Here is a 12105-nt window from a genome sequence, read left to right as displayed (position 1 = left end):
CTGTATCCATGGGAACACCTGTCCCCAGGGACCCTCCTGAGTGCCCTGCTCCCCAAGTTCCCAGTGGGACAGATGCTGGGGATGAAGGCGTGGGGGACTGCACTGCTGGGGCTCTCTGCCTGCTTCTCCTTCCTGCAAGACCAGACTTCGGGCAAAGTTTTTTGGGGCCCCCACCCATCTCTCATTGGCCAAGCCTTATTCCTCTTCAACTTGTTTCCTGTAGAAACACAACTGCGGCCGGCACGCAGTTTTAGACAAAAAGCACTTTATTTAACCAAAAAATGGGGAGGTGAGAGTTAGGAAAGCACAATGCGCCTGCAGAAAACTATCGTCTCTTAGAATTGTTCTTTTTTTAAAATAAAAAAAAAATAAAGGAAAAAACCCAATACAACACAAAGCTTATAATTTCCAATCACCATTATCAGGCTTTTACAACATCTATAAAGAACAAACATCTGCTTCAAAACTCTATGGGGCGGGGGGGTCGGGGGGGAGGTGGAGAGAGAGAGAGACAGAGAGAGAGAGACGGCACCCGGCAGACTTGGGGAGGTTTTGTTACCATTTATTTGTGAAGTTAAAAACGAGCGATAAAAAGTAAAAACTGCCATACAATTTTTTGTTTTGTTCTCAATTGTTTTCAGTTTCCATGTCCTCTTGAACAGATGAAACACAACAGACCAGTCCTGGGGGCAGGGGGCAGGGGGCAGCGCAGCGGGGGGAGGGGAGGGGAGCGGAGCTGGGTGAAGAGGAGCGAGAGGAGGAGCAGACAGGCTGAGGGAGGGGCTGCCTGGCACGGGGTGAGGATGGGCTTTCCTAAACATCAATACCTGGTCCAAGGAATGTTCCAGCTCTAACTAAAAAGAAATAGCAAGAGTGACTTTGTTTCCTTTTTTAAAAGTTTATTTTAAAAACATGAAGAGGGCCAAGGGTGGTCGCAGGGAGTGAATTGCTTTCTCCTGAAAGAGGCAGTTTCAGGAAGGCTGGGGCGGGGTGGGGGACGATAGAGATTTTTTTTATATATATATATAATTTTATAAGTTTTGTTTTGCTTTTTAGTTTTTAACTTTTTTTTTTGCAGAGATTTAGTTCTCGCTATCTTCTCTGGCTGGCTCAAGATGAGGGATCCCAATTTTGAAAGAAAAAAAGCGCATGAGACACACAGAATGAGCAAGAGAGCGAGAGCCTGGCACTGCCTGTGCCACGACCCCCAAGCCACTCACAGGGAGGGCTCCCCCAGCACCCCCCTTGGCAGCCATCGCTCTCTCGACAAACAAACGGAAAAAAAACAAACGAAAAAAAGCCCCCAAACAGAACAAAATGGAAAAAAAATAATAAAAGATTTTCACAGATGAAGAAGTTCACATTCATTCGATTCATTGAGCCTGCGGAGAGGGAAGAGATAGGAATTGGTCACTACGGGGCGGGGAGGGGGACGGGGCGGGAGACTGGGGGGAAAGTGGCGAGGAGGGGGCCAGGAAGCCCCTCTCCCGAGCCTGTGGCAAGCGCAGGCTGGAAGGATGTGTTTGTAGCTGTCTAGTCAGTGCTCTGGGACTGGCTGCAGTCAGACTGGCTCTGAGATGGAGAAGAGTGACACAGGAAGGAGAAGGAGGGGCCGCACAGAGAGAGCGAGAGAGCAAGAGAGAAGCGCTCAGGGCTGGGGGGGGGGAGAGGGCGGGCGGGAGAGGGGTGCCCTGCGTCTTCAGGAAGGCAGGCGGGCGGGCAGCTCCCGGCGCATCACGACATGACAACCAGAGATCACGGTGTCCCCACAACACCCCTGTGAGGTAGGTTGGAAGGTGGCAGCGATCGTCATGCCCACTTCACAGACAAGACCGGGACACGAGGCGGGCGCAGGCGCGAGAGCAGAGGCCGAGCCTGGGCGTGGCGGGCGGGCCCGGCGTGCGGGCCCAGCGGCTGGGCCCCTTGGCGCCGCCCCCGGCCCCCAGAGCTGTGGCCGGGCCCCACGGGGCAGCTGGCAGCACACACAGTCACTTGGACACGCGGGGAGAGATCGTGGGTTTAAAAATAAAAGAATCAAAAGAACAAAAACCATGAGAGTAATGCAGAGAGGGGCAAAAATATCCGTTTTCTTCCCAAGTGGCCAGATTGTGAGTGAGCGAGTCAGCAGCCGGGACGGCGACCTCCGGCTGAGCGGATGGCCTGCCCCCCACCCCCAGGACTACCCACCAGTTCAACAGTTCCTCCTTTTATCTGCTGCGCGCTCTCCCCCAGCATCACGACAGCGTTACACAGGAACAAGCAGGCCGGCGGAGAGGCCTCTTCTTTAACCTCTGGACCCAGCGCACACTTCCCCCAGCTCGTGGGGGCTCCCGGAGACCTCTGGCCACACGGCCCCCGCTGCAGGCATCAAGGACACACCCCGCAGGGGAAGGGGTTTCCGGCGCTACCCACTAAGGCAGGATGGACGGTGGCCGGGGGTTGGAAGGAGAAAGGAGGAGGAGGAGGGTGGCAATTCCCACTTGCCTGCTGCTGTCCCTGCTGTGTGGGCGGAGGCTGGGGGCCGCCGGGACCTGGAGTCTGTCCGTAGTAAGCGGCTTGCTGTCTGTAATATTCAGCCCAGGCAGCACTGTAGTCTGGCTGGGAACCCGGGGGTGCTCCTGGACCCCCTCCGGTGGCCACTTGAGCTGTGGGGGAGCAGAGGGTGGGTGAGCGGACCAGGAGGCCGGCACACCTGGTCCCACCCCTGTGGCCCGCCAGCTCACCCTGCTTCTTGTAGTACTCTTCCCAGGCCTTCGTGTAGTCCTGCTGCGGGGGCGCTCCAGGCTGCTGGGGCTGCTGGCCTGTGGGGGCAGGCCCCGAGGTCAGAGGACAGGCGGGGATGTGGCCACCTACTCGCCCACCCCTCCCTGGCTGACTGGAGCTCCTGCGGTGGCTCACGCACTCACCGATCTTTTTGTAATACTCTTCCCAGGCCTTAGTGTAGTCCGACTGACCAGCAGGTGGAGGCTGAGGGGGCTCACCCTGGGTGGGTGGGGCCGCGGGGGCTGGTGCCGGGCCGGGCACAGGGCCTGGGGGCTGCTGGTAGTAGTGTGAGTAGTAGGCGGCCCAGGCGGCGTTGGGGTCGGCTGCGGCGGCTGCGGCTTTATCTGTAGGCAGAGGGTGTGCAGGCTAAGCATTGACCAAGAAATCGGCCCCTCCCCTCTGCCCTGCTCAGATCCTTATACTCACTCGGGTCATGAGGAGCAGGCGGCTGCCACTGAGGGTAGGTGTTGCCCCAGCCCTGGGGTGGGTACTGGTGAGGAGGGGGGCCTCCAGCACTGAGGGCGAAAACGAGGGACACATGAGCCAGGTTACCCCAAGGTCCTTGCAGAGGACGGCCGTAGCCTGGAAGGGGGCCCAGAGCACCGCTTACGTGGAACTGCTGACTTCTGGCCCAGGGAAAGGCGTCAGACAACTGACGCAAGGGACACAAGCCATGTGGACTCAAGGATGTGCCAACCCCCCACTACACCACAGGATTACAGGATCTACATGTGGAGTGGAGACCAAGGGCAACACCCACAGCATCTTTTAAAAATGGTGTCTCTAAAACAAGGGTTGGCCAGAGTTGTGTTTGGCACCTCTGCAAGGTGGAATGGCCTTCTCGGAGGTGAGGACCATGGACACAGGGCCTGCGGGCTGGGCCTCCTTGCCAAAACTGTGACCCCCACATCCCAGGAGTCCGCAGGAATACTCACTGAGGGGGAGCCCCAGGTGGGCCCTGATTGAAGGGCCCAGGGTTGAAGGGCCCCATGGGGCCGGCAGGGCCTGGTCCCCCCGGGCCTGGTCCGACTGGGCAGAGGGGACCCTGGAGGAATGAAAAGTGGACAAGATCAGTGGAACAGGAGGAAGAACTGGGCCCAAGTACCCAGAACCCCTCTTGAGCTGAGCCCACCTCGATCTTCTCTTCAATGAGCTGCTTGGCATGGTCGATCTGCTGGGGCGAGCCCCGGATGATGAACAGCTTGAAGTTGGGGTCTCCATTGGGTGGCAGCTGACGAGATATCTCTACAAAAGCGCCTGTCTGCTGGTTTATGGCTTTCACGTTCTCGCCGCCTGCAGAAGCCATGGGCAGTGAGCAGAGGGCAGGAGGAAAGTGGGGGGACGGGTGGGGCCTGTGGAGAAGCCACTTACCTCGGCCAATGACCAGCCCGCACTTGTGGGTGGGGATGGAGAAGGTCATCTCCCCACCTGGAGGGCCCCAGTTGCCTTGGCCCCGGCCTCGACCTCGGCCTCCTGGGGGCATGCCAGGACCCCCTGGAGGACCTGGGGGACCGCTCTGCAGGGCAGGGAAGACATGGGACAGTTAATGCAGGCAGCCAGCCTGCCCTCCCACTCGAGCCCACCCACTCAGCACACCTGACATCACCCACCCTGAGGCTCTGGAGGAGATCGTTGATAATCCGCGCAGCGTGCTCACACCGGTCTGGGGGTCCCATGATGTGTGCTATCTTCTCAGGACCCGTCCCATCGTCTGAGGCAGCACAGGAGAGCAAAAAACAGTTACAAGAGACGCACAACTCCGAACCCCCAACATTGCTGCTTCATGGCGGTCGCCAGCCCGAGCCATGTTTGGAACATGTCAAAGTGCCACTGGCCGCCTTTCACGTGTTCAGGAGCAGATGAGGATCCCTCCTGCACTTGGTGCCCCCAGAACTAGCAGATGCCCTTGGCAGAACCAAGAACTGACAACAAATCTCTCAAAAAGCACGGGGGAGTCTGTCCTCCCCCCAAAACCACTGGGACTGGACAGAAGCCCATGGCTGGGGCCTCAAGAGCTAACCTCACCCAGGGGCCCAGGTGGCCTGTCAGGAGAGCCCGTGAGAGGACAGCTTGACAAGAGAGGAACACACACCTCTCTTCAACCAGGGAAGCCTGCCCGTCATTCACTTTCTTACAGGGCTGCTCCAGAGCAGGGACCAGGCATGTTCTGCAGGTCTAGGAGTAATGAGGCACTGCAGATGCTAACTCCATTGCCAAGCTGCCCACCTTGGACCCCAACAGTGCGTCTCAGCAGATCCCAGCTAGCCCCTGACCTTGTTTAAACTGTATCCGAACACCAGCGTCATTCTGGATCTTCTTGATCATCTCCCCACTCCGGCCGATGACCACACCCACAGAATGCCTGGGCACTGGCACCTGAGGGCGGACAGGACGAAGGAGGATCAGCTGGGTTTTGTCACTGTCTGCAGTCCCCCTGCTGCCCACAAGCCAGCCACCACCCCTGCCACTCCATCCACCCAAGAGGCCTGCACTCACGTCGATGCCCCCGCCGATCCGGGACCCATACTCGTTCCGGTCTCCAAAGCCACCCTGGTCACGCTCCCGCAGGATGTCCATCACCATTTCGCAGGCTTGCTGCGAACATACAAAGTGTGGTGCTCGCACGAACACTGCTGCCCCACTGCATGCCCCACGGTCACAGGCCAGAGCTAAGGACCAACGCAAGGCTGCCCGGATCTTTACCCGCTGCCCTAAGAGGTGGACATGGTGAGCACCCCAGCTTTCTGGACTGAGGCCAGTTGAGGCCACCTGCTCATGTACAGACGGCTGGGAGGGAACTCAACAGAGAATGAGTCCAGGGCTGACCTCAGAGCCAGTGCTCTAAAAAATCTCTCCACTTACATCCAAATCTCCAGCCTTCCCGCTGCCCTCTCTCTACTCCCCAGAACCACCCCCTTGGCCCTGGGGCACCCACCTGCACTTTGTAAGGGTCTCCGATGATCCGCAGCGGTTTGTCCACATTCGTGTTCTGGGAGCCATCCTGGATTAAAATCATCTTCACTCCAGCCCGTTCCTGTACAACCAAGGTGGCGTTAGAGCTGAGCCCTCCAAGAACTTCCTGGGGCATGGGGGGACGGGTCACTCCTGGTCCAAAAGGACGAAGGGCTCTGGCTCGGTGGCGGGGGACAGTGGCGTGCACAGGCACAGTCGCGGGAAGGAGGCTGTCCCGGGACAGGAGGAGCCTGCACCCTCACCTGCAGCTGCTTGATGGTCTCCCCGCCCTTGCCAATGACCAGGCCAGCCTTGCCCGCGGGGATCATGATCTCCTGCACTGTGCCGTTCTGGCCCCCGTTGGCGTTGTCGTGGAACTGGCCCGGGGGCCCCCCACGGCCCCGGGAGACAATGTCGTCCAGCATCATCTTCGCTTTCCTGGAAAGGGAAAAAACAGGTACTCTCTGAATGCTTGCCTGGAGGCTCAGCCCTGCTCCCAGGAAAGGGGGTTCCAACCCCCTTTCTGGGTCTGACAGAGGGCCCATCCCCAGAGCTGGGGCTATTCTGGGCCAGGTTCCCCAGATCTCAGGAGATTCACTGTGTCAGGCAGCCCCCCGGTGCAGGCACGGCATGAGGAACATGGTGTGGGAGTCACTCTAAACTTCAAAGGGATCCAGAGGGCTTCGCCCACCCACTTTGTCATGACAGGCCTAGCCAGAGACTTACTGCACAGATTCCGGGGCTCCTGTCAAGGACACACTGCGTTCAGGTAGGCCACCGCTGTCTGGAGAGAGGAGTGGAGAGAGGATCAGCGCTTTTTTGAGTCAATGCCTTGGGCAGACAACCAGGAGGACCTTCCATGGAGATGAGATTTCTAGGAACAATCGACAGCTACTTCTGCCACTGTACAGCACCCTGACAAATCAATTTACCTCCCCAAACACTTGAGAGGGTGCTTTATGCACAGCCAAGATTAAGAAGCCTGAAGTCTAGCAAAGGAAGCAAAACTTTTAGTGAAAAGATAATATGGAAGGAGAGGCAGATTCCAGAAGATCCCAACTGGGCCCCTTCCATCACCACCCATGTGAACACCTTCCAGTCAATGTACTGCGTGTCAGGCAGGGCGAGCACTCAGAAACCCCTGCAAATCAGGTACCTGCCAAGGCGCAGGCAGGACTGGATTTAAGCCCAGGCCTGACCTCAAGCCTGTCCTTCCTAAGGAGCTCCCCTGCCTTACACTTTCCAACAAGGTGTTGTAGCTCAGGTGGCAACACAGTCAGAGCGGGATCTGGGGTGCGGCTCCCTATACTGGATTCTAGCCCTCTGCGCTCATGGAGAGCAGAGGGAGACAAGAGTTGCAGCTACACCTTGACGCACTGTGCAAAGGCGGCACACAGAACAAGCGCAATAACGCCAGCCCGCTTCACCTCCATCCCATCACAGCGGCCAGGGGTCATGAGAGAACGCGCGAAGAGCCCCAGCAGAGGCACCCATCCCCATCCAGCTCTAGCGCTCCTACCTGGAGAGATTTGGACTTTGCAGCCTGAGTCCTGCTGGATTTTGTTAATCTGTTCACCTCCTCTGCCGATGACTGGGTGGAGAAAAAAAAGAAGAGCAGAGATGGATGGGAGGAGGCTGGCGCTGAGCCCCCCTGCCCAGAGAATGAATGAGAGTAAGCACAAAACAGCTCCTTCAAAATAAAAGAAAAAAATAACAAAAACGAAAAACAAACAAAAATTGCAAAACACATCAGGCTCCTTCAGTGCTCCTGTGGCCTCTATGTTTCTGCACAGCCCCTTCTGGTGCCCCTCACCAGATCTCTGAGCTGGGTTGGGGGGCTGTCCAGGCAATCACTCCCCATTCCACTCACCCTTTCCTGCACCTGCCCCAGAGCCTGGGCCTGGGTCAGAGGGGCAGCGGGGGGGAGGAGGCATCAGCAGGAAAAAAAAATATGAACAGACTCATCTTTGGGATTTCCAACCACAAAAGAAACTACATACATAAATATGTATTTCCACCATATGTAATGAGGGGAAAAAATAATCTGGCTCCTTCAGACCACAGGTCCCAGGGTTGGCAGGCGCTCTCCTGAGAGACTGCCCTGGGGGCACGGGGCAGGGGTTAATGGGCACCACAGGACCACAGTGGTTCACACTCACTTAGTCCCACCATGCCGTCTGGAACTCGGTACTCTTCTGTCATTGAAGTCCTACAAAGAGAAACAATGAGAGTCAGCCTCAAGTCAGGAAGCAGCAGAGGGGATGGAAGAGCCAGAGGGCCTCCTGGAAAAAAGACCCTCAAAACAGAAGTCCTGCCTCCTGCAACATGGGGACCAAGCTCCCACAGGCCTAAGCAGAGTCTGACAAGGGCATGGGGGTTCCCTCACCCCACAGCAGACCACCCAACCTCTCGGGGCCCCCGTTCCCCACTCTGGGCCACAAGAGGCTTAGCCTGCTGGACCAGTGCTGCCCACCGACTCAGGGCAAGAGTGAGAACCTGGGACACTTTCACAGCAATCTGAAAGCGTCATCCTATACCTATAGATTCTAACTTAAAAATTGGTTTTGTGTCTTTTTCACTTCATTCTTCTAGTGAGTTGCTTTTACTGCATTTCACAAAATTTTAGCTAATAGTGAAAAAAAAAAAAAAGAACGTGGTCCTTCAGAAAGAATGCTCTAGAGTAAAAAGGTAGGAAAGGAACACACCCCCACCCCAGCTCTCAGGGAACAAGAATCCGCAGAAGCAGGTGAGAAGTCAGGGCCAGTCCCCAGCCTTTTCCAGGAGGAAGGATGGCAGGGCTTCTAAGTATCCCCATCCAACAAAGGAAGCAAAGGGGCGCAAAGAACCCCTTCCCGATTACAGCTAACAGCCACAGCCCTATGCTCCATATGGTCCCACAGACAATAAGTAAGGACAAACGAAGCTCCTTCTGCCTTTCTGTCTTCTCCCTGGTTGACAGAAAGTAAGACAAAGTCCTGTACAACCAGGCTCCCAGACAGAGTGCTCCCTCCAGTCAGCAAGAAAGGCCAGAGACAACGAGGAAACGACCTGCTCTCCAACCCACCACTTACCTGGGGGGAGGATGAATGGGTCCGAGTTGAGAACTCATGGCTGCAAAGAGAAAACCCAAAGGACAGATTGGCCCAGCTCCTCTCTGGGACCCCAAACACCATGCCCTGGGCACACCTGCCATGCAAGGGGCCACAAGCTATATCCCAGTGCCTCTGAGCCTCCCTGAGTGAGCACAACAGGGCCACCTAACAACAGCCATGCTTGGAGGTGGCTGCTTCACAATCCAGGCTCTGGGGTCTCATGGGCCCTGGAGGGACACCAAGAGCCTCCATAAAGGAGAGGTGCTGTCTGCTCAGTACTTCCAGCTCCTGTCTGGAGAGTACTTCCTGCTAAAACCTCTTAAGATCCTGAAGCAGCCTCTGCCAGTGTCACCCAATGGACTTACAGTCTCCCTGGGAAGCCAGCTTCTTGCTCTCTGGTTGGTCTGTGAAAAGAAAGAGGATGTCAGATGCAATGCCTACCCACCCACAGCTGCCTCAAATCTGATGCTGGTGCCACATGTCCTGGCAAACAAGCCTCCTGCCCCCAACTCTCAACATCAGATGCAAGACAAGAGAATAAGAGACCTAATCTCACCACCAGCACTCAGGGATAAAGAGCTCTTTATAACAGGGGGAAAATGATGGTGACCCTAGTCCTTCCAGCTTAGGCCCAAATCTGCCTTGGGGAAGTTGGGCTGATCAGTGAGTTGATAGTTTAGGCTGTGTGCCTCTGGGTCAGCCACACTGCACTGACATGGGGCCTTAAGAGAACCCTAGCTTAGCAGAGGAGGAGGAACAATCTTGAAAACTTACGACCTGGACCCGGTCACAGTCAATCTGCTCTCCTCAGCCACCTGATACTTCAGGACGGCAGCCCAGACAAAAAGAACGAACAAAGCTGGGATTGCTGAGGTTTTAAAACACCAAATGGCAGTGGGCTCCCCCCACTCTGAACCACATTCCAACAAAAGCACTTCACTCTCTACCCCCAGCCCTTCCAGCAAGGCAGGTAGTTACCTCCATCTTCTAACTGCCTCTTTTGGCCCCCAAAACCAAAATCAGGAGTGCTGTTATTCACTGTGGTAGCTGCGTCGCCTCCAATCTTGGCTGCGATCTAGAAGTGAAGTTGCGAGCAGAGAAGAATTACTACCCAAAGCCAGCCTCTGTGGTGCTCAGGTCAACCTTTCACCTCTTTGGTTCATGAATACCCAACAGGTCTTGCTGTCTGGCCTGGGAGTGGCATTCCCTGGATTTAGGGACGAGCCTGTTGGTTAAGGCTTCACTGATGGCTCAGCTGGTAAAGAATCCATCTGCAATGTGGGAGACCTGGGTTCGATCTCGGGGTTGGGAAGATCCCCTGGAGAAGGGAACGGCTACCCACTCCAGTATCCTGGCCTGGAGAATTCCACGGACTCTACAGTCCATGGGGTTGCAAAGAGTCGGACACGACTGGGCGACTTTCACTGTTGGTTAAAACATTTCTAGGAATTCCAAAGTTATTCAGGAATTTCAAAGAAGCTCCCTTTCTCTATCAAATTTGTGCCTAAACTGTTCATGGCCAGAGGATAACCCGCACTGACTTTTCTAGGGATGAAAGGAGGAAAAGTTCAGGTGCCCTCCACCAGGGAGAACTTCCAGACACTTCCTTGCCCAAGCACCTGGGCCTCTGGGATGCTCAAGAGCACACCCTCAAAATCTTTCCATTTGTTGAACAGATCTTAGGGAAGTCTGCCTCTGAAACCCTCATCTAGACCAAAACAAAAGGCCCTTTTCCGAACACGTGTTACATTTCGGACACAAAAACAACGTTGAATAAACCCCAACCCAATAAATTTAAAACCAGAGTATGCTGATAGGATTACTACAAGTTTTCCAAAGAGACACAAACCATGAGCTGAGAATCTATATTTTAACCTCTCTAAAACTTACATAAAAAAACAAAACAAAACAAAACTTGAAGCCTAAACTCTTGGGATGCCCAGTTGGGGTCTTATCCCAAGCAAACAGAAAGCACCACCTCCCCTTGTTTTAGCTGCCTCTCAATTAAGCCAGTAAGGGTCGGGGAGTGAGGGTCAATCATATCAACTGCACCTAAGAACTCTATCGCATGCCAAGGGTGAAAGCCACAGACCACATTGGGAGGGCAACAGGGCGTTCCCCTAATGGGACCTCCCTGTGCTGGAGGATTTGGGGGCAATTCTGACTGAGAAAGCACTCAATGGCCTGAGCCCGGTCAGTTTCCTTTTGAAAGGGCGGCAAAGTCCTCGCTTTCTGTGGGCCTCTTCCCCTCAGGCCGTGGAGTGCCGGGGAGGTCACACATCAGAATGTGAAACCTCCATGTAGTCATCACGCCCCAGAACACAGCGGTGGGACCCTTCCCTTCTTTCCCCAAAAGAGAAACAGGGTGCTTGCAAATGACCTGAAGCATCACAGTCAGTCCCTAGGCCTACCCTCCCCATTTCAACGAAACGCTTGGCCACTGCCTGGCAGCCACAGGGTCCCCTTTCTACTTTTCAGGTTCAAGAGGAAGAACTTTTCTAATCCCCTAAAGTCCCTCCTTCCTGGGGACCAGGCAGAAAAGGGACCAAGTTAGTGGGAGCAGAGAAAGACCTTCCCAGGAAGGCGGAACCCCTGCTTCTACGAGTAGAGAGTGTCCTAAAGGGTGGAAACCCCAAAGTGAGTCCCCGCGCTGCAGGGGACCCTGCACACTCTGGGGCCGCTTTTGGGTCACCCCTCCCAGACGACCCTTCCCCTTGTAAGGGGTCACCCCCGGGGGGAGTGCCCCACTCCAGGCTCCTGGGGAGGCCCAGGCCCCCGCCTACCGCCCCACGTGACCCCGTGGCGGCCCCGGCCCCGGCCCCCCCTTTGCGACCCCGCGCGCGCGCACGTGACCCCGCCCCCTCCCCCGCCCGCCCGCGCGCCCCTCGGGCCCGCGGCCTCCTCACCTGGCGGGCCCGCTGCACGGCGTCTGCGAAGGCGTCCTTGCGGATTCCCGGGCCGCCCCCGCCGGGTGGCTGCGAGGGGCCACCGGCCGACCCTCCGCCCGGGCCGCCGCCGCCGGGACCGCCGCCGCCCCGGTCCCCCGCGCCCGGCGGGCCCGGTGGCGGGCCTCCCCCGGCGCCCCCGGCTCCTCCGGACCCCCCGCCCCCGCCGGCGGGTGGCGGCGGCCCGGGCGGGGGTCCTCCCGTGCTGTAGTCCGACATGGCGCGGCGGGGCCGGGCCTGACGCGGAGGCTGAAGCTGAGGAGGAGGCGGCGGCAGCGGCGGCTCAACGCGGGAACAAGGCCTCGCTCCACACGGCCGCGGAGCACTCTGGGAAGCCAGCGGCTGGGAAGACG

At 56.8% G+C, this 12105-nt stretch overlaps 1 protein-coding gene across 2 annotated transcripts; it reads right to left on the bottom strand.

Moving 5' to 3' along the window:
* Positions 1–486: 486 nt before the first annotated feature.
* Positions 487–12078, bottom strand: KHSRP (KH-type splicing regulatory protein). 2 transcript variants are annotated; one of them, XM_070373829.1, is made up of 20 exons: positions 11714–12078; positions 9786–9882; positions 9173–9211; positions 8787–8826; positions 7875–7924; positions 7235–7306; positions 6442–6499; positions 5979–6153; positions 5699–5797; positions 5260–5358; positions 5037–5139; positions 4374–4474; positions 4135–4279; positions 3896–4056; positions 3699–3808; positions 3190–3278; positions 2907–3107; positions 2724–2801; positions 2485–2645; positions 487–1382 (listed from the first exon to the last, which is right to left on the bottom strand). In XM_070373829.1, the coding sequence occupies exons 1-20, from the start codon at positions 11969–11971 to the stop codon at positions 1374–1376; spliced, it is 2145 nt and encodes a 714-aa protein (XP_070229930.1). In that variant the 5' UTR covers positions 11972–12078; the 3' UTR covers positions 487–1373. The 2 variants fall into 2 exon arrangements, with proteins under 2 accessions (XP_070229930.1, XP_070229929.1); XM_070373828.1 differs by having other exon boundaries at positions 487–2645; positions 11714–12077.
* Positions 12079–12105: the final 27 nt, after the last annotated feature.

The sequence above is a fragment of the Bos mutus genome, chromosome 7, assembly GCF_027580195.1.
Source record: "Bos mutus isolate GX-2022 chromosome 7, NWIPB_WYAK_1.1, whole genome shotgun sequence".
Classification (NCBI taxonomy): domain Eukaryota; kingdom Metazoa; phylum Chordata; class Mammalia; order Artiodactyla; family Bovidae; genus Bos; species Bos mutus.
The sequence above is the reverse complement of the archived record's forward strand: the minus strand, read 5'-3'. Positions and strand labels throughout refer to the sequence as shown.

Bases quoted from the DNA above. Each gene is read 5' to 3' on its own strand.
- KHSRP (XM_070373828.1), bottom strand. From the start codon at position 11,971: ATGTCGGACTACAGCACGGGAGGACCCCCGCCCGGGCCGCCGCCACCC. The intron at 7,925-8,786 runs GTAAGTGGTGGG...TTCTCTTTGTAG, and splicing joins CCCATTCATCCTCCCCCCAG to GACTTCAATGACAGAAGAGT. The intron at 5,798-5,978 runs GTGAGGGTGCAG...TTGGTTGTACAG, and splicing joins AGACCATCAAGCAGCTGCAG to GAACGGGCTGGAGTGAAGAT.